Source organism: Sceloporus occidentalis, unplaced genomic scaffold, assembly GCF_023333645.1.
Source record: "Sceloporus occidentalis isolate IW3139 unplaced genomic scaffold, rSceOcc1.0.p SCAF_12, whole genome shotgun sequence".
NCBI lineage: Eukaryota > Metazoa > Chordata > Lepidosauria > Squamata > Phrynosomatidae > Sceloporus > Sceloporus occidentalis.
The window spans coordinates 12,302,281-12,327,912 of record NW_028316992.1 but is presented as its reverse complement, the minus strand read 5'-3'; the positions used below and the strand labels follow the sequence as shown (position 1 = coordinate 12,327,912).

The following is a 25,632-nucleotide window of genomic DNA, read 5'->3' as shown; positions in this document are numbered from 1 at the left end:
TAGCCAGTCCAAAGTTCAGGATTACAGAGAGCCATACTACTAGTCCAGTTTGAGGTCAAGAGTACCAGAGGGTTGGTCAAGAGTCCGGTCCGAGGTCAAGGATTCAAAGGCAGTCAAGGGTCTAGGAAGCCAGGAGCCAGAACAAGTAGCATTTACTAATGAGAACTAATAGTCTCTGGCAAAAGAGCTCAACATCTGCCAGGTATCTTATATCTAGCTCCCTTACCATAGCTGCTGATTGCCTAATGAGCTCTTCTCAGCAAGCCTCTTGGAACAACGAAGGCACGCCCTTTCTAATCTCCTCAAGCTAAAGGTAGGAACCTCAATGCTTTGCTGCTCTATGTCTCCCAAGTCTGGCACTTCTTCTGGGGCAAGGCTGGGCTGCTGAGCCTCGGGCTTCACTGGAAAAGACCCCACAGAGCTAGGGTCTGGCTGAACCAAATCCACAGGGGCTGGGAGAGCAGATCTGGGACCTGACAGGGCAGAACTGGAGCGTGGCACAGCCTCAGGTTCCTCCTACACCTGAGGAGCCAAGTCCTCCTCTGAGTCCTCCTCGTGGCTGGCCATGACACTTTCCTCACTCCTTCCTGCTTTGAAATCTCACCTTTTATCTTTAGCATAGTTGAGCTCCACTTTGTCTTGCGTGTTAGCAATTAAGATGACTTGTCTTGAGCTTCCTAGATCAGAACAAAACGACCCTACAAAAATAGCAAATATCAGATTAAATCAGAGCTAGTTTTGGTGTTGTGTTTTAAGGTTTCTGTAAGTAGTTCTAAATCTGATGATCCTTGCCAGCAGTGAAAGCAAGTGATTCTTTAATTAGCATTTACAAATATATTAATATGAAGGTCCACCCCCTTGAGCTTTAAAGAATTATAGTATGATGCATCTTATTATTTTAGACTTCATATTAAATACTCAAGTACCAGTGCCACTTGACTTTCTTTACTTGGACTTCACTATGGGTTAAGTACTCCAATCATCAAGAACAGTAAGAATGAGGAGCCTCTAGCCTTTACCTAATCTGGCCTGTGCAAGTTCCCCCTTTAATCCATCCCTGGCTCCTGGAGGCTTATGGGAAAGAAATGTCCACTGGAAGGAAATGTAACCACTGATTACTCAGCAAATGTGGAGGAATTCCATAAGCCAGCTGCACACTTGCAGAAACCAATGGAGTCCTGAGATGGCTTTGCTGGCTTTGCTTCTCCACCTCCTTCCCTGTGTACTTCATTTCTCTTCTGTGTATGGAAAACATGAAGGATGAGTGAAGCCAACAAACATTGGCAGAGTCTGCTGTCAGCTTCACTCCTTCCATGCATATGGGGAGGAAGAATGAAGTCTGGCCCCTTGAGAATCTCTTACCAGTGCTTTGGCCTTGGACTTGATAACACCAGTAGCATACCTTGTACAAGGGTTAAAGAGGGAGGGAAACTACTCTTTTACCAAAAGTTTTGTTACTCGTAATAAAGCTATGTAGTTCCATCTTACCCTGTCTCTTCAAAAATTGACAATTGAAAACAATCTTACAAAATAAGTAGTTTGTATGGAAAATTTATTGGCAATGGGTGCCTTTTGAATTGATGTGATTCATCCTTCAGTGATGCATACTCGCACATATCAAGTTGCACATAGCACTGTAAAGCAAATTAACCTCAGCAGGACATGATTAATTGATTCACTTTTTAAAAGATTTCTCCAGAGGCTGTTGGATCAAAGTTATCATCGCCTTCACCAAGAAAATCTAGCAAATCTCCAAAACTAATATTGAGCCCCAAATCTTCATCATCGACCAGTAAGAGGGAAAAGAAGACGTCTGCAGTTTCTTCACCCCTCTTGGACCAGCAGAGGTTAGTATATAGGGATGTATTTTTTAGATAAAAGGGTTGTTCTGCATTAATTAGTTTTGTGGTCCAAAGCTTATTTGAATAGGCATTTTCATATGGATTGGTTCCATTTGGTGTGGCAAGTTGATTAATGCAATTAGTCACCAGTGTAGAGCTCCCATCTTACATGAAGTTTCCATGTGTCGATAACATTGAAAACAGCAGCGTTTGATTTGAATGAACATGATAGACTTTACATGAGTATCTAATCTGGGACAAACTAATTGTAATACTTTTTATTAAACATTTAGAGAGCTACTGCAAAGGTTTAAAACATCTACATATTTCTATTCAGTGAGTAGTGTAATTAACCCATTAAATCTTTATTTACTGGATTCTTAGGAGTTCAAAAACCAACCACAATAAAAAGAAGGGCCCTCGTACACCAAGTCCACCTCCACCAGTGCAAGAGGAGACTGCACAAGCAAAAAAACATAAAGAAAAGCATAAAGTCAAAGAACGGTTGGAAGAGAAGCCAAAGGAGGTAAAAGAGAGAGGCCGTGACTTAGAAAGACATAATAAAGAAAAAAAGGAGAAGCAGAGGTATTTGCAAAACGATTTATTGTTTTTGTATAGATTTTAGTTTGGCGATATCTGTAACATCTATAATCCATGAACTACTAAAAAAATATAAGGGTTTATGCATGTCTGTCTGGTTTGCTGGTGTTCATTTAAGAGGATGTATTTGATGATTCTGTTTGCTTTTTGTGAATGCACATAGACAAAAATTTGTGGGCATGTTCTTTTGTATTTGGAAAATGGGTCCACAATAGGCCTGAATGTTAAAAAATGAGTAGCATTTTTTCTCTTTGTTAACTGATAGACATTTAGAGCCCAAGTGACATTTCTTCCTAATTCTCCTCCATTTTCTGACTTGGCAGAACTGAGCTTCACTCAGTCTGCTTGGATATGATCCCTTGCTGCTGCCAAGTATCATGATAAACATTGAGAGTAATAACAAACATTTTGAAGGTGAACGTCTACTGTCCTCATCTCTCTTCCCCCTTGCATCCACTCCAGAAGACCTGCTCTGTTAGCCTACTAGATCAGAATATGAGGGTATGAGATGCTATGAGGAGAGGTCTCCTTCCCTGCGAAACTAACAAATCTCTGAGAGCTTGTTATGTTCACTCACATGGTTATTGGCAGTATTAAATTTTGAATAGTATGCCTCATCCCATACTTGTTAAAACAAGAGGATAAGCCAGGTGGGACCCAGAGGCCTACAGGGGGAACATATGCAGGAAATGACAAACAGTTACACTTTGCCACCATCAGATACCTAACAGATCCAGTAGCTTTTAACAGTCCATTGAAAAGTGCAGAAAGTTTTGTGAAGAGGCATGTTTAACTCTAGGCAAGATCAGTTGGATCAAAACTAAAAGCACTATCTCCATTCGATCTTTGGTGACATCACATCTCTATTTATATGTTCCTCAGAGATCCCTCAGAAGGTTCCCATAGACAGAGACGTTCACCTAGTCCAGAAGAACATTCTGGAAGTAATTCTTCTCCTTCAAGAGATTATTCCCCTTCCTCAAGGAGAAGGCAGACGTCTTGGGCTCTGACTAAGTCAAGCAGCCATAAACATTCCTTTTCACCATCTTGCAGGTAGAATAATTATATTTTGTTTAATATGTGGGTGGGTGGGGGCTCATTCATTCACAAGTATATCATATAATTAGGATAATTTAACTTCACGTAGAAAACTGTCTGAAAACAAAACACAGTGGGACTCTTTTACTTTATAAAAGAGCACTGCCAGTGGTTGGAGAGAGACATTGGCCTCCATTGGACCTTGAAGGTTCACACACCCCCACCATGTCCCACCCTAAATTTTTAGTTTTATTCTCCTCCTCAAATGCCAAAGGAGTCATGAGGGGGGGGAAATGAAAAGAAATTGGGGGTACTGAGGGCGCTGGAAGTATCAAAAACACCATTTGATGCACATTTTCCCCACACTCCTATGATAAGAAGGTAGCACTTGGTAGCATGCGTCAAGCAGTTTGCAAAATAAAGTCATGGGTCTTTGTGGTTAGTACTCTTGTCCTTTCACATATGGTCAGCCCTCCATGTCCATGGATTTTTATCCACAGATTCAAGCATCCACATCTTGAAAATGTTTAAAATATATATACAGTCAGAAAAGCCACCCTTGATTTTGCAATTTTATAAAAGGGACACCATTTTACTATGCCACAGTATTTAATAGATCTTGAACATCCATGGATTTTGATATTCACGGGGGGTCCTGGAACAAAACCCCTATAGATACCAAGGGACCATTGCGCTTGATTAGGTTTCAAATTGGAGAAGTGGAAAGAGCAGAGTTTTCTGTAGCAGCTGAAGACATGTATCCATTCTTTCAGATGAGCATCTTTTTGTTATAGTGCTTAAATATGTTTAGGACTGACTAGCTTGTGTTGCATATAAAAAGTAGCTCTTTCCACACTGCCTCAAAACCACAAATGTAGAAAACATGTAATCCCAATTAAAGGTATTCAGAAATGGTATATACCTGTATCTTTCTTAATTTTCTGGATGTCCAGCATACAAACATAAAATGAAGAGGTTATTTTCACACTTAACTAAAGAGCTGGGACTTGGTACACATTTAGTCTAAGGTTTCCAGTTTACAGAAGAATGTGAAAATAGGGCGCATATGTGTGTATATATATATATGTGTGTATATATATATATATATATATATATATATATATAAAATACAGAAAGAGAGAAGCTACTTTCCTTGTTAACTATGGGCTGTACAGACAGGCCAAAATAAAACTGCTTTGGGTCACTTTGGAAGTATGCTGTTTAAGGTGTGCCAAAGCCATGCCCCAGTCCTAAGGACTGGAACGTGGCTTTGGTGCAGCTTCTGGACTCTTAGGACGCATGCATCATTTAAACAGCATACCTCCAAAGTGACTCGAATAGCTTTATTTTGGCCTGTCTGTACGGGGCCTATGGGTCCAAAACACACTGCAGAAATAATCCAGTTTTGAGACTGCTTTAACTGCCCTGGCTCAGTCCTAGGGATTCTGGGAACTGTAGTTTTGTGAGACATTTAGCCTCTGAGAGAGAGCTCTGGTGCCACAACAAACTATAATTCCCAGGATTCCCTAGTACTGAGATAGAGCAGTTAAAGTGGTGGTAAACTGAATTATTTCTGCACTGTGTTTTGCACCACTGTGTACTTGTAGGATAAGAGAATTATCTGCACAGTGTTGCTTGAAAGTGAGAAAATTCTGCCTGTTTTAATCTTCCTTAATGCTATTTGGAAATCATACATGAGTTGCTCTGGGCTCTTACGAAGTAGAGCAGGGGAACAAAAGTAAACCTAATAGGCCAAGGCACATTTGACTTTCAGAAAAGTAAAATAAAATTAAATTAAAAAAGAGGGGGGGGGGACATAATTTTTCCCCACTAAGTGGGGGGATGCAAAACCTTTCCACAAGTAGTTATGTTACTTCTATTTTACATAGGCATGTATAATCTAATTGGTGTAAGCTACCAACAGGCTTTTGTTGTTGTTAATTGGCATATAAATGTTGAAAATAAATAAAATATATTATTTTCAGGACACCAACCAAAACCTGGGACAGAGTTCCTTATCCTAATACAGGCAAAACTACACTAGGGGGCATGCTGGCCTATGGGACTACCATTGCTCTCATGATATATTTAGGTTGGCTTTGAAAGAATTTCTAGTAGCATTTTGGAACATCTGTGCTTACAGAAGGCAAGGGACATAACAATTTCACCAAGAGGTCATCAGTTAAAAAGATGTTATCAGGCTCAAAAATACAGTGCAGTTTTTAATAAAATTTCTCCATATGTAGGTCTGCTTCACCACCAACTCAACATCATTCCCCTGTATCTTCAAGACATCACTCCTCTTCATCTCAGTCGGGTTCTTCTATTCAGAGGCGTTCTCCTTCCCCACGTCACAAAAGAACTCCTTCCCCCTCTTACAAAAGGACAGCTTCCCCACCTGTAGGCCGTTCCTCCTCCCCTTATGCTCACCGAGCTTCACCTTCTTCTCAACAAAAGCAGGCCCCTTCAAGGCATCGTTCACCAGTTAGAGAGAGAAGTCGGCATGATCGTGAACGGATTTCCCAATCACATGATCGGCGCCATGAAAGAAGAGATGGTATGGCTAACCATAAGAATCAAGACTATATTTGCAGGCCACATTTTTTTTTTTAAGTGATAAGAGACTGGGGATGGCTGGGGACTGTCTTGCTTCCAAAGGTTCCCAAGCTCAGTTCTGGAATTGTTGGCTATGGGATTAAGTGTACAACATGAAGCAATACCATCAGGTTTACTTGTCATAAGTTTTGGAGGGTGGATAGGATTAATTATCCTAACTCCAGACTCAGGTATATAAGTGGGAGCATTTACTAAAGCTTGTAGGATAGTCTTTCCTAGGAAGAATCAGCCTGTGGTTGCATGTGAGGGAAATTGCTCCACACTACTGTTCTACAGTTCTTTGAGAGTGTTGCCTACAGTGTGATCCGTCACATGATATATCAAAAAGCAGTATCTTCTTCTAAAGGCTCCTGAAGAAAATCACTGGACAATGGATTACAGATACAAAACTGATATAAGTAGATTATACTGTACAGTACTAGATTCTAGTAAAATCATGAGCAGTTTATTTAGAATTTCCAAATAAGATCTTAAAAATGGATAGGAAAAAATATGTCATTGTTACCATCAGGACAAAACGTCTCATGCCGCTTGCAGGTTTGGAGACGAGATCTTAAGGGCCATCATGTAAAGCTTGCTATGAATAGACTGCTCCTTGTGTTGCAGCAGGGTAAAGGAAAAGTCATTGTTATGTGCCATTGGTAATTTCGCACTTACAGTTGTTTGAATAGAGAGGCATGCACATATGCTCTGTTATATTTTTATATGATTTTTGAAAATGTTTATTGGCTGGTGGTTGACGAGATGAACAGGCATGTGACAATATTATCATATCATAAATACTATATTCAATTTTCTCTCAATTACAAGAATGTCTTAGAAATGTTTTTAAAGACATTCTCACAGTTTGGAGAAAATTAATTTGCAAATTATTTAAGTCTCCCCCAGACTCCTGTGCTATGTTGTGACTGCTGGAATGTCGACTGTACCCCCCACCCCATAGTACCCATTTTTAGCTGTTTTAATTTTGAAATGTGCTCCGTTTTTAGAGTACATATTTTATTTCCCCCAAACAGCCCATGAACCTTAGGGATGATCTTTGGTTGGACCCATTTTGCTTTACCTTGTCATGTAGTGGCTGGGGAGGATGGGCAGAGCAGCCCACCAAAAATTGTCCAGCTGTGTTACAATAGCCAGATGCAGAATGATGCAGGCATTACCTGGGGCCTCCTGGCATCATGGCTGTGTCAGGGGACGGAAAGAGGGGAAGCCTTTTTTATTAGCAAAAAGGAGATGTCACATAGTTATGGTACATCTCCTTTCTTTCAGTTTTTATTCCATTGATGTGTAACTGCCAATATTTTAAATGCATTTTCAGATACTAGAGGAAAAAGGGGGAGAGAAAGAGATAACAGAGATGAACGTGATTATGACCAAGAACAGAGTACCCCAAGGGATCACAGAGATGATCGAGAATCTCGGGATGGACGAGATCGAAGGGAAACCCGAGATAACAGAGACCGCAGGGATCTAAGAGAATCTCGGGACACTCGGGACTCACGAGAGATTACTCGGGATTCAAGGGACTGTAGCCGAGACACTAAAGAAAGTCGTGATCAGAGGGACCTGCGTTCCACACGAGACACAAATGACTACAGAGACAGAGAGAGTCGAGACACCCATAAAAAGGAAGATCAATATTTGGAGGAACCACGTAGCTATGGAAGAAGCCACGGGAGAGAAGAGAGTTCTCGTGCTGAAACAAGGACTGACTCAAGGAATGAATCTAGAAATGAATCCAGAACATCTGGAAGAAGTAGAGGGAGAGGTCCTGAATTATCAGACAAGGGTACAAAAAGTGAAATACTAAGTTTGTCATTACATGATTCGCTACCTCAAGAAATGCTTAATCAATATGGTAGAAATTTCATTAAAATGGAACTCTTTTTCCATTTATGGTTTCCCCAAATTTAACTGGCTTGCTACTTAATGAATCTGCAGGTTGTGTATATGTGTGTGTTCATGTACGCACACTTTCAAGTAATTTCCAACTTCGAATAATCCTTAAGTGAACCTGTCATGGGGTTTTCTGTGAGAATGTGACTCACCCAAGATCACCCAGTTGGTTTCTGTGGCTGAGCAGGGAAACAAACACTGATCTCCAGGGTCAAACAGTTGGCCCTCTGTATTGGCAGGGGTTTGGTTCCCCCCCCCCCCAATACTAAATATTGTGGGACCTCAAGTCCCATTATTGTCAATAGATGCTGACGTGTATTGGTGTGGTTATGTGCGCACGCCACCACTAACGCTCATGAGGCAGCACCATTTGTGAATACTTCAGTCCATGGATGGCTAGCCTGCCAGTAGAGAGGGCCAACTGTAGTCCAGTGGTCAAACCACTGCACCACACAGGTGCAGCCTATAGGTATTCTAAAAATTGTGAAATACTGTGAAGTACATGGGTAATGGGAAGATAAGAATCAACTGGTTTTCTTCCTGTTACGTGTTTGGTCTCTCATGTCTTAAGAGAATTAATGTTTGGCCTTTTTTCTACTATTGTTGCCAATTGCCAAATGTGTTAGTTTACTATCTTTCAGTGTAGCAGATGGAAAGCTTTAAACTACTTAATCCATACAAAGCATACAAATCTTTGTTATTCATTTGAGCAATCTGTGAATGGCTTTCAGTCCACTCATAAGGTCCAAACCTATCTGGACCTGTAATTGTTCTATAAGCTTATAGATTTATGCTGCCACACCTCTCTCCATGCAGTATTCTGTATTCTGAAGTTTGGGCTAAGTTGCATAAAGTTGATTTGTGGGGAAAAGTCCTTTTGAACAGAGATTGGAGCAGAGAAACTTCATGTTGTTTCCACCTTTGTTTCTTACGGTGGTCTCTTTTATGGCTGATTTTTCAGTATCAGGAATACAATTCTAACTCACCAGGATGCATACTGGAACAGTGGTAGAACTTTATTGTCTGTCCATGTCTTAAAACTAACCTTTAGGTTTATTTTTTTTTGCTATTTCTGTAACAACTGAATTTTCCCCATGTTTTCTATATGTACCTTTTTATCAGGAAGTCGAGGAACAAGGGGATCTCAGGCTGACAGCCACAATACTAGTAGTAACTACCATGACAGCTGGGAATCACGAAGCAGTTATCCTGAGAGAGATCGCTATGAAAGCCGGGAACATGCAAGGGATTCTTCCTTTGAGAGAAGACATGGAGAACGGGACAAACGGGACAATAGAGAAAGGGGTGAGTATCATTTGATTTTGATTTTTTTTAGCTGCTAGCTCACTGGGCTGCTGAGCTTCTTGACATATTTTAAAAGGAATCTGTGGTAACTTTTTACCATCCAATCTGCTCCAGTACAAGCAAAGAAACAAAAACTCCAGCTTGGGGCTGACTGCAGAGGGAAGCAAATTTGATTCTTAATATCAAACTAGTCCCCATTGGCAGGAACAAGGTTATAGCCTTTGATTGACATACAGTCTTATGGAGAAACACAACATTGCATTTTGGCTTTGGGCCTTTTTTTAATGGCAAAAGAGAGGATTCCTGCAGTTAGGTTAAATTTTCATTACTCTTTAACACATTCATCATCTTTTACACAGACTTCCTGGCATAATTAAAGATGGGCATTTTGCTAATAAAGTAATAATCTCCTTTAAACTGTTTATGGAGTTCACTGTTATTCATGTAGCCCAGTGTTGTTTATTCTGCCTGACAGTTCTCCATGGCAGTCTTTCTCAACCTTTTAACTCTAGAAGAACCACTGAAATAATTTTGATATCTCAGGGATCCCCTGCATAAGAACTATTTTATATATATATAGCTTTTTACAAAAGGTTTTGTTTTTTAAATTGGAGATACTAACATTTACTTTGAGACTTTTTGTTGTGTACCACTAAGCTGTAGTCTCGCCTCCATCCTTCCATGGATTCCAGTAGTTTGATAAACATACGTGATTCCTGACAAATTCAAAAGTCATTGTCTCTTTGGTTCAGCATCCCATAATTTTATTTTGCCAAGTTGATTTTAGGAAGTTCACTGCACAGTTTGAAATTAAAAAAGAATTAATGTATACAAACATTGAGCAATCCACTAAATTATGAAATTCACCTTTCCATTTATATATGGTAATAAAATCCATCTCTTACTACAGATCAGAGAGCAAGTTCACCAGGACGACATCAAGGAAGAAATGATGACCTTGAACGTGATGAAAGACTAGAAGAAAGGAGAGCAGATAGGGGTGAAGATAGGAGAGATGAAAGGCCTAGAGACCGGGAGAGGGAACGGGAAAGAGACAGAGAAGCAGAACGTGATCGTGCCCGTGAACGAGAACGTGAGAGAGAAAGGGATAAAGACAGAGAACGGGAACGGGACAGGGACCATGATAGAGACAGGGAAAGAGAACGGGAACGGGAAAGAGAAAGGGAAAGAGAACGGGAGAGGGAACGGGAAAGGGAACGAGAACGAGAACGGGAGAGAGGACGGGAAAGAGAAAAAGAAAGGGAGCGACAGAGAGAATGGGATGAAAAAGAGAGAGGAAGAGAAGAACGCAGAGATAAAAGAGAAGATGTCCGTGAAGAAAGAACCACAAGAGATAGCCGTGAAGACAGAAAGTCAAAGTGAGTTCATTTTTTAGAAAAAAATTAACTAAAAGTTCATTATTTGTGTTAGTAGCCTTAAATGTGTGCATCTTGAGACAGTTGTTAAAATATCAATTAATTTGATTTGTTGATGGTTTATACAGCCTTCATATAAAGTGTTTTAAGGAAAGCGGAGCAAAGCATATTTCTCTCTTTGGCCCATTTTAGGAAACGTCACAGAAATGAAAGTAGCCCCAGCCCACGCAAGTCCCCCAAGCGTCGCCGTGAACATTCACATGACAGTGATGCCTACAATAGTGGAGATGATCAAAGTAAGCAAAAGCAGTTAGATTCCATGCTAGCTTCTATGTTATTAGTAAAGCTGATGTGTTGGTAACTGAAACAAAAAACAGGCAAGGCTTTTTTTTAAAAAATAAATGTTCTTTTTCTTTTATTTTTTGGTAAAAGGTTGTCTTTCTTGCAGACTAATGATTTCCTGAATAAGGCATTTTCTTTTCTCTTTTATTTTTCTCTTTCTTTCTTTCTTTCTTTCTTTCTTTTTTTTTGGTATCAAATTTTTAATTAGTTTTAATGCATTCTGCTTCACATAAATGTTCAGAGAAAAAAATGAAAAAATAGAAAAAAAGATACCCAATTTTAAAATTAAACTAGAATTACAATACCTTATTAAACACTATGCTAAAACACTAATACCCAGAACACTAACTAAATAAAACTAAAATACTCTGATAGTATTCCAAACTGTAATAAATCAAACAAACACACAAAAAGAATGTGGTGTTCTACCATTACAGATCCAACTGACTGAATTTACTGAGGTGATGATAGTCATAACCACATATTATTACTTCATTAGAATTCTTATTGCTTATAAAGTCCATAATGGTTTCCAGTCTTTCTAAAAATCTTCAATTGGCTTAGCCTTTAAAACCCACGTTAATTTGACAGTTTGGGCTAACTCAGCAACTTTCACCAACCATTCTTCTGTCGTTGGTGCTTCAGTCCATTTCCATGTCTGAGTGTACAATATTCTTGCCACTGTACTCACCATAAGATAACCAACTTTGACTTTTAACGCATTCTTTTCTGAAGAAAAGCTTCTTGTGATGAAATAGCTAATATTCACTTGGGAAAAGACTGCTTCTATTTATATGAAACTCACAAAAGTGCTTTTCTAGTACAATGGTGTATCCAGCATGCGCCTAAGCTGTAACTTACCAAAGATAGGCTTGCCACCCAAATCTTAAATCATGACCTTCAAGTTCCAAAAATCTCTCAACTCTGAGCAATATCCATTTCTTCAACAGTACAAAACAAGAAGCCTTATAGTACAATGTAATATTAGAAAGCCTCAGTTGACCCTTAAGTATCACACAATGTTTTAAATTTTATTCTGAGTTTCTTTCCTTGTCAGGTAAAACTGAAAATTTCCTTCTGTCATTGCAAAAAAGTATTCTATTTCTCAAAATGGGGGCCATTTGAAAATAAAATAAGAACACATTTGACTTTATTGCTGCAGTTCTCTCCATTAGGAGATTTAATTTTCCCAGTTTTTCTATATCACTCCAGGTTGGGAGCCCCTGCCATAATCTTTTCCAACAGAGCCTACATTGAATACAAAGGATTTTGTATCATCACCAAATCATCCACACAAATCCTTACTTTATGCTCTTCCTCTTTTACCCTCATGTTGCATATTTTATCATCTTATCTAATACCTTTCAATAAAGTCTCCAACACCAAAATAAAAAGCAAAGGTGAAAGAGGACTTCCTTGTGTCATTCCCTTCTGTATCTGCATTGGTGGTGTTACCAAGATCTGAGCTTTTTGAACTGAATATATTGCCTTCATGACCTAGACAATATTTTCTCCAAAGTCCATTCTCTCCAAAACCTGAAATGAGTAATTCCAGGAAATTGTCAAAGGCTTTCTTGCATCTTAAAAGATCAAGGCTGCCTTTTTGTCATTCTGATGTTCCAAATATTCGGTAATGTTCAAAATTGTTCTTACTGTTTGTAGCTCCATAGTTCTCTTTTTAGCAGAAATCTAATCTGATCTTCATCAAGTATTCTGGTAAATATGTATCCTCAGTCTATTTGCCAAAATAGTGATAAATGCCTCATATTCATTATTCAATAAAGAAACAGGTCTGTTATATGATGTGAATGTGTCATTTGTATCCTGTAATATAATCGCTGTAATATAAGCATTTCCCCAAGGATCTGGCATCTATCCATTTCCTAAAAATTACATATCTCAAATTTCTTGTAATGTGCTGCAGATAACATATATGGTCCTGGAGCTTTTCTAACTTTAGTTTTTTAAATTGCCTCCACAAGCTCCATAATAGTTACAGGTCCATTCAAGCTTTGCTTTTGAGGCAGACTCATCTTGTCCAGTTGGAGTCTGTTCAAAGAAGCTTCCGTATCATTTTCATTTACCTTTACATATAAACCTCTATGGTATTCCTCAAAAGTTTTTTATGTTTTCATGCTGTCCATTACATACTGGTCTCCTTTCTTAAGCTTTGTTACGAATTTTTTTGTCCTTTGATATCTCATCTTAAAACATCTACTTAGAATAGAATAGAATCATAGAGTTGGTAGAGACCACAAGGGCCATCCAGTCCAACCTCCTGCCATGCAGGAACTCTTAATCAAAGCATCCCTGACAGATGGCCATCCAGCCTCTGTTTAAAGACCTCCTAGGAAGGAGACTCCACTACAGTCCGAGGGAGTGTATTCCACTGTCGAACAGCTCTTGCTCTCAGGAAGTTCCTCCTAATGTTGAGGTGAAATCTCTTTTCCTGTAGTTTGCATCCATTATTCTGGATCCTGTTCTCTGGAGCAGCAGAAAACAAGCTTGCTTCCTCCTCAATATGACATCCCTTCAGATATTTAAACAGGGCTATCATATCAGCTCTTAACCTTCTCTTCTCCAGGCTAAACACCCCCAGCTTCCTAGGGCGTTCCTCATAGGGCATGGTTTCCAGACCCTTCACCATTTTAGTCACCCTCCTTTGGACACGCTCCAGTTTCTTAATGTCCTTTTTGAATTGTGGTGCCCAGAACTGGACACAGTATTTCAGGTGGGACATGACTAAAGCAGAATAGAATGGCACTATTACTTCCCTTGATCTAGACACTATATCTTTATTGATGCAGCCTAAAATTGCATTGGCTTTTTAGCTGCTGCATCTTGCTTTTGACTCATGTTCAATTAGTGGTCTACTTGGACTCCTAGATCTCTTTCACATGTAGTCTCATTCAGCCAGGTGTCCCTCATCCTATATCTGTGCATTTCATTTTTCCTTCCTAAGAGCAGTACCTTACATATCTCTGTGTTGAATTTCATTTTGTTATATTTGGCCCAACTTTCTAGTCTATTCAGGTCATTTTGAATTTTAATCCTGTCCTCTGGGGTATTAGCTACTCCTCCTAATTTGGTGTCATCTGCAAATTTGATAAGTATGCCCCCAATTCTGTCATCCAAGTCATTGTTTTTTTTTCTATATTTTGTATCTCCTCCCTTTCCTTTGGGTTGAAATGTTTGCTTTGTAAAAAGGACTACTCGGTTTTTTGAAATTCTTATTTACAATCCCAATCCCTTGTTTCTCTTTCTGATTTGGATCTCTTAGTTGTTGCCTTACAAATTTTTAATCAGGATTTTTTAAAATGCAATTTCTCCCTTTTCTGTGGTGAATTTAAACCATTCACATTCCATGAAATCATTTTCAAAATTCATTTTATTCATATTATTTAAAAATAAGAGAAGGGTCTATTTTTGCTATTGATCTTATTGTTTCTTAGCAGCACTCAGTTGTTTGATCAAGCCTTTGGGTGCTAGCAATAAAAAGCCGTATCTCTTTTGCTGAGCAACTCCACCAAAAACATGTGTTCTCTATGCTTCTTCAGCATTCCTTCTGGTATTTTAAACTTAATTATTTCTGTTAGATTTATTTCAGACATTTTCTTGTTATGTGCTCCCAGTATTTCATCTCTGACTTTTTTCCACATCCCTAGGGAATTTTTCACTGAGGATAAACAGGGTTATATCAGTATAAGGATTAATATGCAATTCCATCTGTTCTGAAGAGATGTTAAATAACTGCATCATCACTTCTCCAATTGTCTACTTAAATCGGCCACCTTTTCTGGCACAGATCATAATCTAATCACCATCTTCCTTTCCTGATGGAACTCCCAACAGAGTTTAACCACTGTAACTTTAAGATCTTCACTTAAAACTAATTTAGCTGTCAAGGAATAAGTATAGAATTATGAAAAGAGAGTTTGTGTAAACCAATGAGTTTTTCTGTGAGCAACTTCCAGATCAAACATTCAAACTGATACATATATGGGTATTTTTAGTATATGAGTTTAAAAAGGCAACCTCCTTCTTCTGTGAGAACAAATGAGAAGGGATTCATTCCCCAAACACTGGCCCCATACATGACAATGTTTGATTTAAGTAATTGAGCTAATTGTAAAGGCCAGTTTCAGAAACAAAGCATCCTGATATGTTTTGCATCCTTTGTAGATGAAAAGCGCAGACTACCAAGTCAGGTTGTAAGACCCCAAGAATCACGCTCACTTAGTCCTACACACCTTTCAGAAGACAAGCAGAGCCGATGGAAAGACAGTGAGCGAAAGCCAGAGAGAAAGGACAGCTCCAGACATTATGAAGAAAGTGAGTTCAAAGAACGAGGGACCTCTGGGGAGAAACCACGTGAGCAGCGAGAGATCAATGAAAGTTCAAGGAGCAGGGGCCAAGAGACTGCGACTAACTGGGCTTCTGAAGAACGAGAGCCCTCTGATCATTTGCATGAGGATAAAAAGAAAGCTAAAGTGCAGAAAAAGACTACAAAAAAGAAGAAAGAGGATGATGTAGGACTGGAGCGCTATGTCAGTGAGCCAGCTCCAGAAAAGACCCAAGTGTTTTCTCCCAAGAAAGTTCAGAAAAAGAAAAACACTGAAAAAAAGCGGAAGAGATCAAAAGGAGATTCTGAGGCTTCTGAAGAAGACAATGGTTCACACCAAAAAAAGAAAAAAGGCCCAAGGACACCACCCGTAACCACAAGGGAGGAGATGGTAGAAGTTGTGCCTGAGAAAGCTGTGGTAGTAGAAGTTCCTCCTAAAAGAGAAGACACCACGTTTAGTGACTGGTCAGATGAAGATGTTCCTGAGCGTGGAGAACCTGTTCTGGAAAGAAGTTCTGAGGAACCACATAGAAGTACCCACCGCATAAAAGCTGAAAATGTGGAAACACCTCATGTTGTTGAAGATACCCCACGCGTCAAACCTGCTGAACAGAAGCGGAGCAGCAGTCTTTGCAGCAATCGAAGCCACACCTCGAGTAGACTCCGGTCACCCTCCAATGATTCTGCACACCGCAGTGGAGATGACCAGATTGGTCTGAAAAAGATCTTGCATAGCAGCTCCAGCGAGAGAGAGAAAAGGTGTATTGAAATTGCTGGGGAGCGGAAATCAAGAATCGATCAGCTAAAACGAGGTGTTCCTAGCCGCAGCACTTCTTCAGGTAGTTCTGGTTGCATTACTGTGCTTGTACATGCTATATCTGCCTGATTTCTTCTGGTTCCCTGCTCCGACTACAGCCCCATACCTTATATTTTTGCTGGCTAGAGAGGTGAATGAAAGGGGACTCCTGGCCCACTCCACCACTGGAAAGTAGCTCTCGCAGATTTCTCCTATGGTTTTGTCCCACTCCCCCAGAGACTGCCCCTATTGTCACAACTGTTTGAATTCTCAAGAATGTTATCTGTATTCCAAAGGAATATTGTTCCAGAAATTCCCTGCACCATACGATTATCTTACTGGCAGAGATCAAAAAGCTCCCTTCAACTGTTTGTGGTTAAATGTACATGTGTAGCTACAGCAGTGGTTTTCTTACTATTTTGGGTGTCCCATTCCAAATTAATTGAGTGTGCTCACAAATTAAGTCATCCTAATTATATAAAATAATGTATCACTGATCTGCTAGTAATAGTTTGTGTGAGATTAATATCGTGTCAGTGATACGTTTCTATCAAAAAGACATAAGGAGGAAGTAAAGTTAATTTTTGAGTTAATACTTCATATGAGTTTTAACACTCATATTTCTGAACTATTGAATTCACTAAGGAAGACTCCCAGCTGGTCCTGAAATCCTCGTTGTGAAGGAATTAGGGGACATGTTCTAGGCTATACAGGATGATATAATGATGTGTAAACAGTACTTAAATAATAGTTTCTCAGGTCAGATATCATGGGAAATTGTGGTTTAACAAGCCAATTAGCCCCAAAGCTAAGCATGCCATTAGAATAAGGGAAAGGCAAGAAGGACAAAGCCCATGCCTAATTTACAGACTTAGTAAGATTTTGACATCTGACATAAGATTACATATTAGTTGGATAGATTTGTTAAGTTTTAATTTCAAGTTAAAACTTACATTGAAGAATGTAAGGCTGTTTTAATGTAGTTAATCATGCCTTCCGCTGATCTGCAAAATGAGTCCTACTTTGTCTTAATACTTCATACAGATCGACAAGATTCAAGAAGCCACAGTTCGAGGCGAAGTTCTCCTGAGTCAGATCGTCAAGGCCATTCCCGATCTGGGTCCTTTGATAGTAGGGAGCGAGTTCAGGACAGAGACAGACATGATCACGATCGTGAACGGGACCGAGAAAGACGAGATGGTAGGACAAGAGATTGGGACCGAGATACGGCTAAAGACTGGTTGAGGAGTAGAGACCGGGACAGAATACGGGAACGTGACAGACAGCGGGAGAAACGGAGAGATACAGACCGTGAAAAGGAGAGACCTCTTCCTGAGAACTCTGAAAGAGACCGAGGTGTCAGCACTACCTCTCAAGCAGAATTATCCAAGCACAGTGAAACAAAACAAGTTAAAGAGCGTCAAGAGTTTGAGGCAATTTGTCTGGATTCAACTTCCCTAGAGAAAGAGAGGTTGGATAAAGACATCGGACCTTTACAAAGCTTTGAAGATGGAGTTGAAGCTGAGAAGCCAGAAAATGTAGAAGGTGAAACATTTGAGGGAGGGGAAAGATGTAATTCATTTAATTTTTTGTCTTTTTTTAAAAAAAATCAGATACCTAATAGAGTGGTTGTGGTGGTGAACTAAGCATTTTTCCCTCTAATTTGCTTGTTCTGACCCTGGGCCCCTACTTCAGATTTTAGCCTAGTAGAGTATCTGCTGCCAGGAATATGGAGCATGTAGGTGGTTGCATGAAAGTACATTTGACTCCTTCTTTCCATGACTCTCCACCTCCATGACACGTATTATCTCCATAGTAGAGGGTAAAGATGGAAGCAGTATGTATACCAGACCTTCTCCTTTTAAACCATTGTCCCAATAACCATTTGCATTTTATTCTTTTTGAAAGAGTTTTAAGAGATATATTTTCTCTCTTTCTGTAGGTGGAGATGATGAAGCCAAAATAGATGATATGCAGTCAATGGGATCTGGTGCTGGAGAATATGAGCCAATCAGTGATGATGAGCTGGATGAAATTTTGGCAGGTGATGCTGAAAAAAGGGAGGATCAACAGGATGAGGAGAAAATGCCAGGTAAGCATGACAGATTCTTTTTTGGCAGGGCTGTTTTGGAACAGCCTTCTGTTCCAAAATGACACTGATCCTGGGCTGAGAAGATTTGAACTCTGGAATCTGCATAAATTTCACATATAAATATGGTTGTGTGGGCTTGGTAGTTTTGCATAATATCCCCTCTAATTGCCATGGGAAAGGTGAAGACTATTTGCTGGGCCCTAAGAAGTTGTATCCTGACCTGACCCCCGGAAATCTTAAAAATAGCCCACTTGTTACCCAAATTACTGGCGTCTGAGGACGACACCCACAACCAGTATGTTTTAGGGGAATTTAGTACTTAGCCCAAAGGAGAGATATAGTATGACGTACGATCTATGATCAGCAAGTTAGAATTACTCAGGAATTCCCAAGTAAGGGTACAAATAAGAATTCTCATTTATTGAAGAGGAATAAGCAATGCACGCACACACACATACACACAATCCATGCACACCCACAAGAGCTAACAGAATCAAAAGTGTTGGGGTGAATAGATGTGATCCTTGGCTAATGGTAATACTCACCTGATGTAGATTGTGAGTCCAATCAATGGGAAGTCTGGCATGAAGAGGCCCAATTGCAGCAATGGAACGGGGAGTAGCCGGCATATTGAGAGGCTTAGTTTAGCAAACTGACAGAATGTCTGCCTTTTACTAGACTGAGACTGAGGAATGGTTGGTTTGCTACCTGTTTATATACCTTGAAAGTAGCTTGCATAGTGGGGGTGGCAGAAACCTAAAGTAGAATGGATTAAATCACTTTAGATGGTTTCCCAGGATGGGAAAGAATAGTCTGAAACTGGATTGAATGCAACGGGTGATTGGTGCAGATACTTCAGACAAAAGGGATTAGTGTGCTGGCTCTCCAGCCCTTTGTCAGACCATGTGCTTCCAGTCCTATACCTCAGACACGATCCCTTTACCCTCTCTAAACATAATAAGATCTGCTGGAATATTCCGGTGATTTCATCAAGAAGGGCTCCTTGTAACCTCTTCCTTGGTAGCTCCTACATGCAGGAATTCAAGCCTGCCATGGATCTGGTGCGTCTGCAGCGGGATCATTCTTAGGCCACCCTCATCAATTTTATATCAATTAAGGAGGAGTGAATGGGGTAACACACTATAAGAACTGTAAACCTTTTAGAGTCTATTTGATATGTTAATTTATAAGAAATAGAATATAATCTTTATTACAGTCATATACCAGCACATCATTTGTAAGCCATGCTTAAGCTACAGCTTTCTGGTTCATACATAATGAGAAACTGTGTTATAAAACCAGGATGGTTGGTTGGTCATGCACCTTCAATTCATTTTTTATTTATGGTGACCCTATCATGGGTTGTTGTTGTTGTTGTTGTTTGTTTTTCTGGCAAGATTTGTTCAGAGATTTGCTATTGCCTTCCCCTGAGGCTGAGAGCATGTGACTTGCCCAAGGTCACCCAGTGGGTTTCCATGGCTGAGCGGGAAATCAAGTTGTGGTCCAACACTGACACCACTACATCACACTTTGTACACGAAATCTGGGTGCAGAGAACAAAAGTCTCATCTCCGACACAAAGAGGGAGAGAGAATACAAGGCTCATTTTAAAAAAACTGGGATCATGAGATTTGAATTTGGCCAGGCTTTTTTTCTAAGTGGAATTTTGAAAATGGGGCATGGATTTTGAGTTTATACCTAAAATCCATTTGTTCTATGGATAAAAAGGTATGCTGATAAATTACTCTGTGGTGGGTCAAGACGGAACATGATATTATTTATCATTATATTATTACTAAACTGGAACCACCAAAATACAGGTTGTGGGTCATTTTGCAGTCTTAAGTAGCTGGGGGAAGTGCCTCATTTCAAACAAATGACAACTGCATGAGAATGCTAAGTTTTGCAGTCTGTCAGAGCTGAAGCACTGTTAATGAATGCCCATGTGACTCACAGAAAGAAAGAGAGGCCACTGTACAGTGCTTTAAAATCACATAAGCACTCTGGGGTCCTCATTCAGTTGCTACATAAATTAAAAGAACTGCCAAAGGATTCCCTGCTCACAAGTAAGCTTAATAGCCAAGAAAGCTAGGAGAGGAAAATGTCCTGCAACTGTGTGAAAAACAAAATGGGTGCTACATATCATGCAAGATACTTCCTGTACTCCTGAATGTAAAGTTTGTCACTGTGCTAACACTCAAGCTGACTTTGACATGACTTAATTCTCTCCTTGCTTCACGTTAAGGATGAAAACTCAAAAGGGCTTTTCTCTTTTCCTTGCTTTGTGCTGTACTGAAACCAGCAACAGCCTCTTTGTTAATTCAGAAATAGATATTTGAGGAATTTTAGAATCCCAGGTTCCTGACCATTGAAGTGACTCTGATATCCATTACGTGGTAGCTTATTTAGCACTATCGGTTGGAGTCTGCTGCGCCTGACTATGCACTCTATACAGAATGATTCTTTCATCTTTATATGTGTTTTGCAGATCCAGTTGATGTCATAGATGTAGACTGGTCCAGTCTTATGCCAAAGCAGCCAAAAGAGCCACGAGAAGCTGGAGCTGCTCTTTTAAAATTTACTCCGGGTGCTGTCATGTTGAGAGTGGGCATTTCCAAACAATTGGCTGGCCCTTCCCTCTTCACCAAAATTAAGGAGACCTGCCAGAGAACATTGGAGAAACCAAAAGGTAATTTCTTCTGGAAGTGAGCCAGAAGACATTTCAGGATTGCATTACTTGGGGAGAGAAGGAATATGCCTCATACTGAAGAAGCTAGATCAAGTCAGTTCAGTGGCTGTTCAGAGTTCTGGTTGCAACAGGATGGGATTGGTTGTGTGTACAAGTGGATTAGGGTTTCTGTACATTATAAGGATATGTACTGCTCTGTTGAAAGACTGCATTCTCCCACCCCAAAAATCCCCAAACCCTTCCAACTTTCATGTCAATAACTGCTTGGTTCCAAGGCTGGAGGGTGGGATTTATCACACTTTACCTCTGTCTGTAGGAGTAGATATGCTACTGGGGAACTGCATGGACATGTTCCCTCCTTGTGATGACCCCAGTAATTAAGAAGCAAGCTTTGCTCCATGCACTGCTGCCTTGTTTCATCCACCCATACTGTAGTCTGTTTCTTGATCACATGGGAATTGATGGACTACTGAAATCTTTTCAGTGTGCCATTTAGGATTTAGTAGAGCCTCATTAGCTGTGATTTTGGTTGCTTTTCCCTGTTACACATGTGGGATAACTAGAGACAGAGAGCAGATTTATTTAATTGCTCTCCTGAAACTGTGTACTCAGTCAGGCTCTGTAATCAGGTTATCCTCTCCCTCTGCATGTGTATAACATGCAGCCTTGTAGCAAAAACATACGCTCAACTCCCAGAATATGTGCCCTTCAAAAAAGAAAAGCAAAAGAATCATGCTCTGGGTCACTGATTGAATCATGCAATAGGTAATGATTGGGAGAAGGTAGCGTGTATGGCCCAGTCTCCCACCACATGCCCAGAACTTCCAAACAGAGACTGCACAGAAACAGAAAATATTACAGTGAGTTCAAAATCTTGTTAATGTTTCCATATTTGTGTTTATTTATTTTTTTAAAAAAATAACTCCTGCCTTTAAGATCCATGTTCTTACTTATTTTTGGAATATAAAATGTGCATATTTCCTGGCCCTTTCTCTGTGTGTGTTGGAGGGGGTTATTTTGCTATGCACTATAAAGTAAGAGTTGACTTTCCTTGCTTAACTCAGATTAGGAAAAGTTAGTCTGATCAGGGAATTACATTAGTGATCCTGGGCCATGCTCAGATTTTGTAACTTTACAGTTGAGAGAGGACCAGTCATTTGAGAAACCTCTTTGCCCTAAGCCCCCAATTCAGGATTCATTCAGATGTTTCATTCATGACAGGAGCAGACAACTGCATGGGGTCAGTTTCCTTCCTGCCACACTAGTATGTCCCAGAATATCAGAAGTGAAGCTGCACTGAATTTGGCTGAAATGGCGCAATTTGATTTCCAGAAATGTTCATTTTTATTCCTTCCTCTTTAAAAAATACGCATTTTGTTAATCAGTAAAGTGCAGATGTATCAATATAACTGTATAATATCTTTTTAAACCATTTTAAAGGAATGTGGGTTAAATTGTTACATATCTTTCTTTATGCTGCCTTTGTGCAGATGCTGAGAACCTGTTTGAACATGAATTTGGAGCACTGAACATGGCTGCCTTGCTGCGAAAGGAGGAGCGTGCTGGTCTGCTGTCCAACCTTGGTCCTTGTTGCAAAGCCCTGTGCTTCAGAAGAGATTCTGCAATTCGCAGGCAGCTAGTGAAAAATGAAAAGGCAAGTGTACTGTATGTGGCATGCCACTGCAACATAAAAATGCCTGTGCAACACCCAGAAAATCCAGGGTGACTCCCAACTTTGCGATGCGTTTCTTATTGAATCCTTCAGTTATACAACCACAACAAATTTCATAAGCCATCTAGTCAAGCTTCTACTGTAGTGGGTTTTGCCCATTGCTATTCAATATCTTCTTTTATAAAACCAATGGGAATTTAATAATCTGGTTGCTTCAGAACTGCTGTTCTCCTGAAACAATATGCAATGTTTATTTCTAGAGACTAGAGTCTTTGTGGAAAATATCAGCTGTCTTAAAAGGGTGCAAGTCAGATTTAAGCACCCTCACAACTTACTTTGTTGGTCATTGTGAAGTTCAGAATTCTGTTCCAATACAGCAACAATATTTAGTTTTTCTGGAGACTAAAATCTTTGTGAAAAATACCATCTGGAATTCTGTTGGATTTGGATTTACCACCCTGAAAACACTTTGCCTGTTGCAGTGAATCCAGCTACAGGAAAATAGTTTCCCTACTAATCCCCTAGCTTTCTGACAACACAGACATGGCTGTCTTGTGTGGACAGCTGCACTTCTTACAAAGTGGGTTGTGAGTATGCAATTGGGAGATGTAGTTATGGAGATATAAGTATGTGATAACATATCCATCTCTGGATGCTGGTTCTCTGCCACTATTTTCCTACCTGTTTTGCTCTTTTTGTATAATCATGATTTTATTTTACTTGGCCTGAATAGTTTTTCCATTTCATTTACTTATCTAAAGGTTCTATTAAGCATATATCTATAGCTTTGTATTTCTTGCATCCAGTAAACTGGGTGGCGTATACTGTTTTGAAGGCTAACAGATACTGCTTCACACGTTAGTGTGGCCTAACATCATTGAATTTGTGGAGTTACAACATCTGAATTCACATAACTAACTTGCATGTCTTCTCAAACAGGGCACAACGAAACAAACGTACACAAATCCCCCAGTAGTGGACAATGAGTTACTGCGGCTGAGTCTACGGTTGTTCAAACGCAAGACTGTTCATCAAGTTTCTGGGCAAGAAAAGACAGAGGACTCTAAACTTTCACAACCATATGTTCCAGAAGTATGCATGTCCTGAGCCATCCCCTTTGGTCTTTTTACTGTTTTATAGTATTGAAGTGTCCATCTTTGTTCCTTTTCAGCAAGACAGTGCTAGAAGAGGAAAATACATTATTTACATATTGGGACAGTTTGGATGCAATAATCTTTGTTTTTCCCCAAGTTCTGGCTTGTCAGGAAGGAGCAGGGATGTTCCAGTGGGAGCAGTTAAATAAATAGGGTAAGCTGTCTCTGTGGTTTGTTTGCGTTTATATCCAAATTGGGGACCCCTGGCTTACCGGCCTCCTAACAAGCAAGAATCGTAGGCTGCAGCAAGATTCTGGCTTTCGGAGAGCAAAACGTCAGGGTACTGATTTGGACCTAATACTAAACAAGCTACAAATAGACTTTTTTAGTTTATTTAACCTTTTCTCCCTGGCAGGAGGAACCAAACAAAAGCTATTAGGTAGCAAACACCAGGATGTCTGCTTGTTGCTGCTAAGCCAGACTTCCAAAGTATTTTGCTATCATTGCATCTAAACTGGCCCAGTGGATTGGTTGTGAGATGGGCTATCAAGGAACGAATTCAGTACGAAAGTTTGAAGACCAGTGTGTCTGTTTTGCTGCATGTTTTATAACTGAGTTCTAACCATGGATCCTATTTAATAACTTACTCGTATGTAAGTGTGAAAATGTCAATTTTTGGAGATATGTTTTATCACCTGCTATTAAATTTTTAAGAAGAAAACAGTTCTGATTTTTGTCTTGACTTTTTTAAAAAGAACACTCAATTTTTATCTGTAAAATAGAATTATCAATAAGATAATATATGTATTGATAAACTAGTTCTGGTAAATGTTGGGCTATTGTGTTTCTGGATTTCACACCTTGTAATGGTCATTCATCTGAATCCATTCGTTTCTTAAATATGCTGGAGTTTATCACTTTTTTCTTGGTTGAAGTATAACTGTGATGGGGGGATAGAAGAAGAAGATTTGGAAATGTAATTGAGAAGAAGGAGCAAGAAGAAATATCCCAGCAAAAGTCACGTCTTCCCCATTCAACATGTGTTCAGAGATACAAAAGTACAGGAGAATCCAAGACAATCAAGACAGAAGGATAGGAAATTTATTCTTGTCCATATTGGAAACTCCAAGGACCTAAAACAGACACACTGCCTTCGGTTTTAAAATGTGTAGCTACACATGGAAATTCACAAGAAACAGGTTGAGACAAGAGTTATGTCATTTAATATATATTTTTTAATCCCAGTAAGTACAGATACACTACCTCTCATCAAATCCCAAAGCGTTTGACTAGATTAGATGAGGCCACAATCTCTACCTCATTCAGAAATATTCATATGAAAAACAGAATTCAGGCTAACCACAAAAGTTCTCATTTTCTCGAATGAACAAGGTGTGTTGGATACCAACTTCAGTTCAGCGGGATTTCCTTGTACTAGAGGAAGAGGATGCATAGTGACTCTCCACTTCCTCTTCCTTGTAGTGCTGAAAGTTATATGGAGAATTCTGAAAGGTCACTGTCCAATTTTGTTCTAATGAGAAGCCTTCACTGGTTTCTAGCTCTCCATGGATGAAAGAAGCAAGTCTAGATTCAGCCCTGCGTTTTATTTTTTAACTTACTTCTTGGTAACATTAATTGTAAAAAAATAATCTCCCATTATCAGTGAAAGCACTATATCAAGGCTTTCTATATTTACTTGAGAACTATAGTTAATCGTGCCACACCCCACGATGACTATTTTGTGTCTAGACATTCCGGCTAAACCCAAGAACTGTGTAATAATATCCATGCTGTTGATGTATTTCCCAATTCGTTTGTGGAACATGTAGCTTCAGGCTTAGAGAAAAACTGTATCGCACTACACTGTTATAGAACTGTCGATCCACTTGAACTGCTATGGCTGCTTCCTGTGGAAATCTTGGGATTTGCAGTT

General features: G+C 39.6%; 1 protein-coding gene across 3 annotated transcripts in view; it reads left to right on the top strand.

Annotated features, from left to right (window-relative positions):
- LOC149305278 (zinc finger CCCH domain-containing protein 13-like) overlaps positions 1 to 24,420 on the top strand; it is a 51,294-nt gene extending 26,874 nt beyond the window's left edge. For 2 of the 3 annotated variants that reach the window (XM_089478002.1, XM_089478003.1), the window contains exons 7-20: positions 1,690 to 1,847; positions 2,226 to 2,426; positions 3,324 to 3,494; positions 5,726 to 6,036; positions 7,414 to 7,884; positions 9,114 to 9,296; positions 10,207 to 10,675; positions 10,865 to 10,968; positions 15,197 to 16,195; positions 17,197 to 17,697; positions 18,095 to 18,244; positions 20,733 to 20,933; positions 22,424 to 22,587; positions 23,545 to 24,420. In XM_089478002.1, coding sequence (XP_089334128.1) covers positions 1,690 to 1,847; positions 2,226 to 2,426; positions 3,324 to 3,494; positions 5,726 to 6,036; positions 7,414 to 7,884; positions 9,114 to 9,296; positions 10,207 to 10,675; positions 10,865 to 10,968; positions 15,197 to 16,195; positions 17,197 to 17,697; positions 18,095 to 18,244; positions 20,733 to 20,933; positions 22,424 to 22,587; positions 23,545 to 23,712 — 4,251 coding nt within the window. In that variant the 3' untranslated portion in view covers positions 23,713 to 24,420. The remainder of the gene's footprint in view (positions 1 to 1,689; positions 1,848 to 2,225; positions 2,427 to 3,323; positions 3,495 to 5,725; positions 6,037 to 7,413; positions 7,885 to 9,113; positions 9,297 to 10,206; positions 10,676 to 10,864; positions 10,969 to 15,196; positions 16,196 to 17,196; positions 17,698 to 18,094; positions 18,245 to 20,732; positions 20,934 to 22,423; positions 22,588 to 23,544) is intronic. The other variant, XM_089478004.1, reaches the window with a different exon arrangement.
- Positions 24,421 to 25,632: the final 1,212 nt, after the last annotated feature.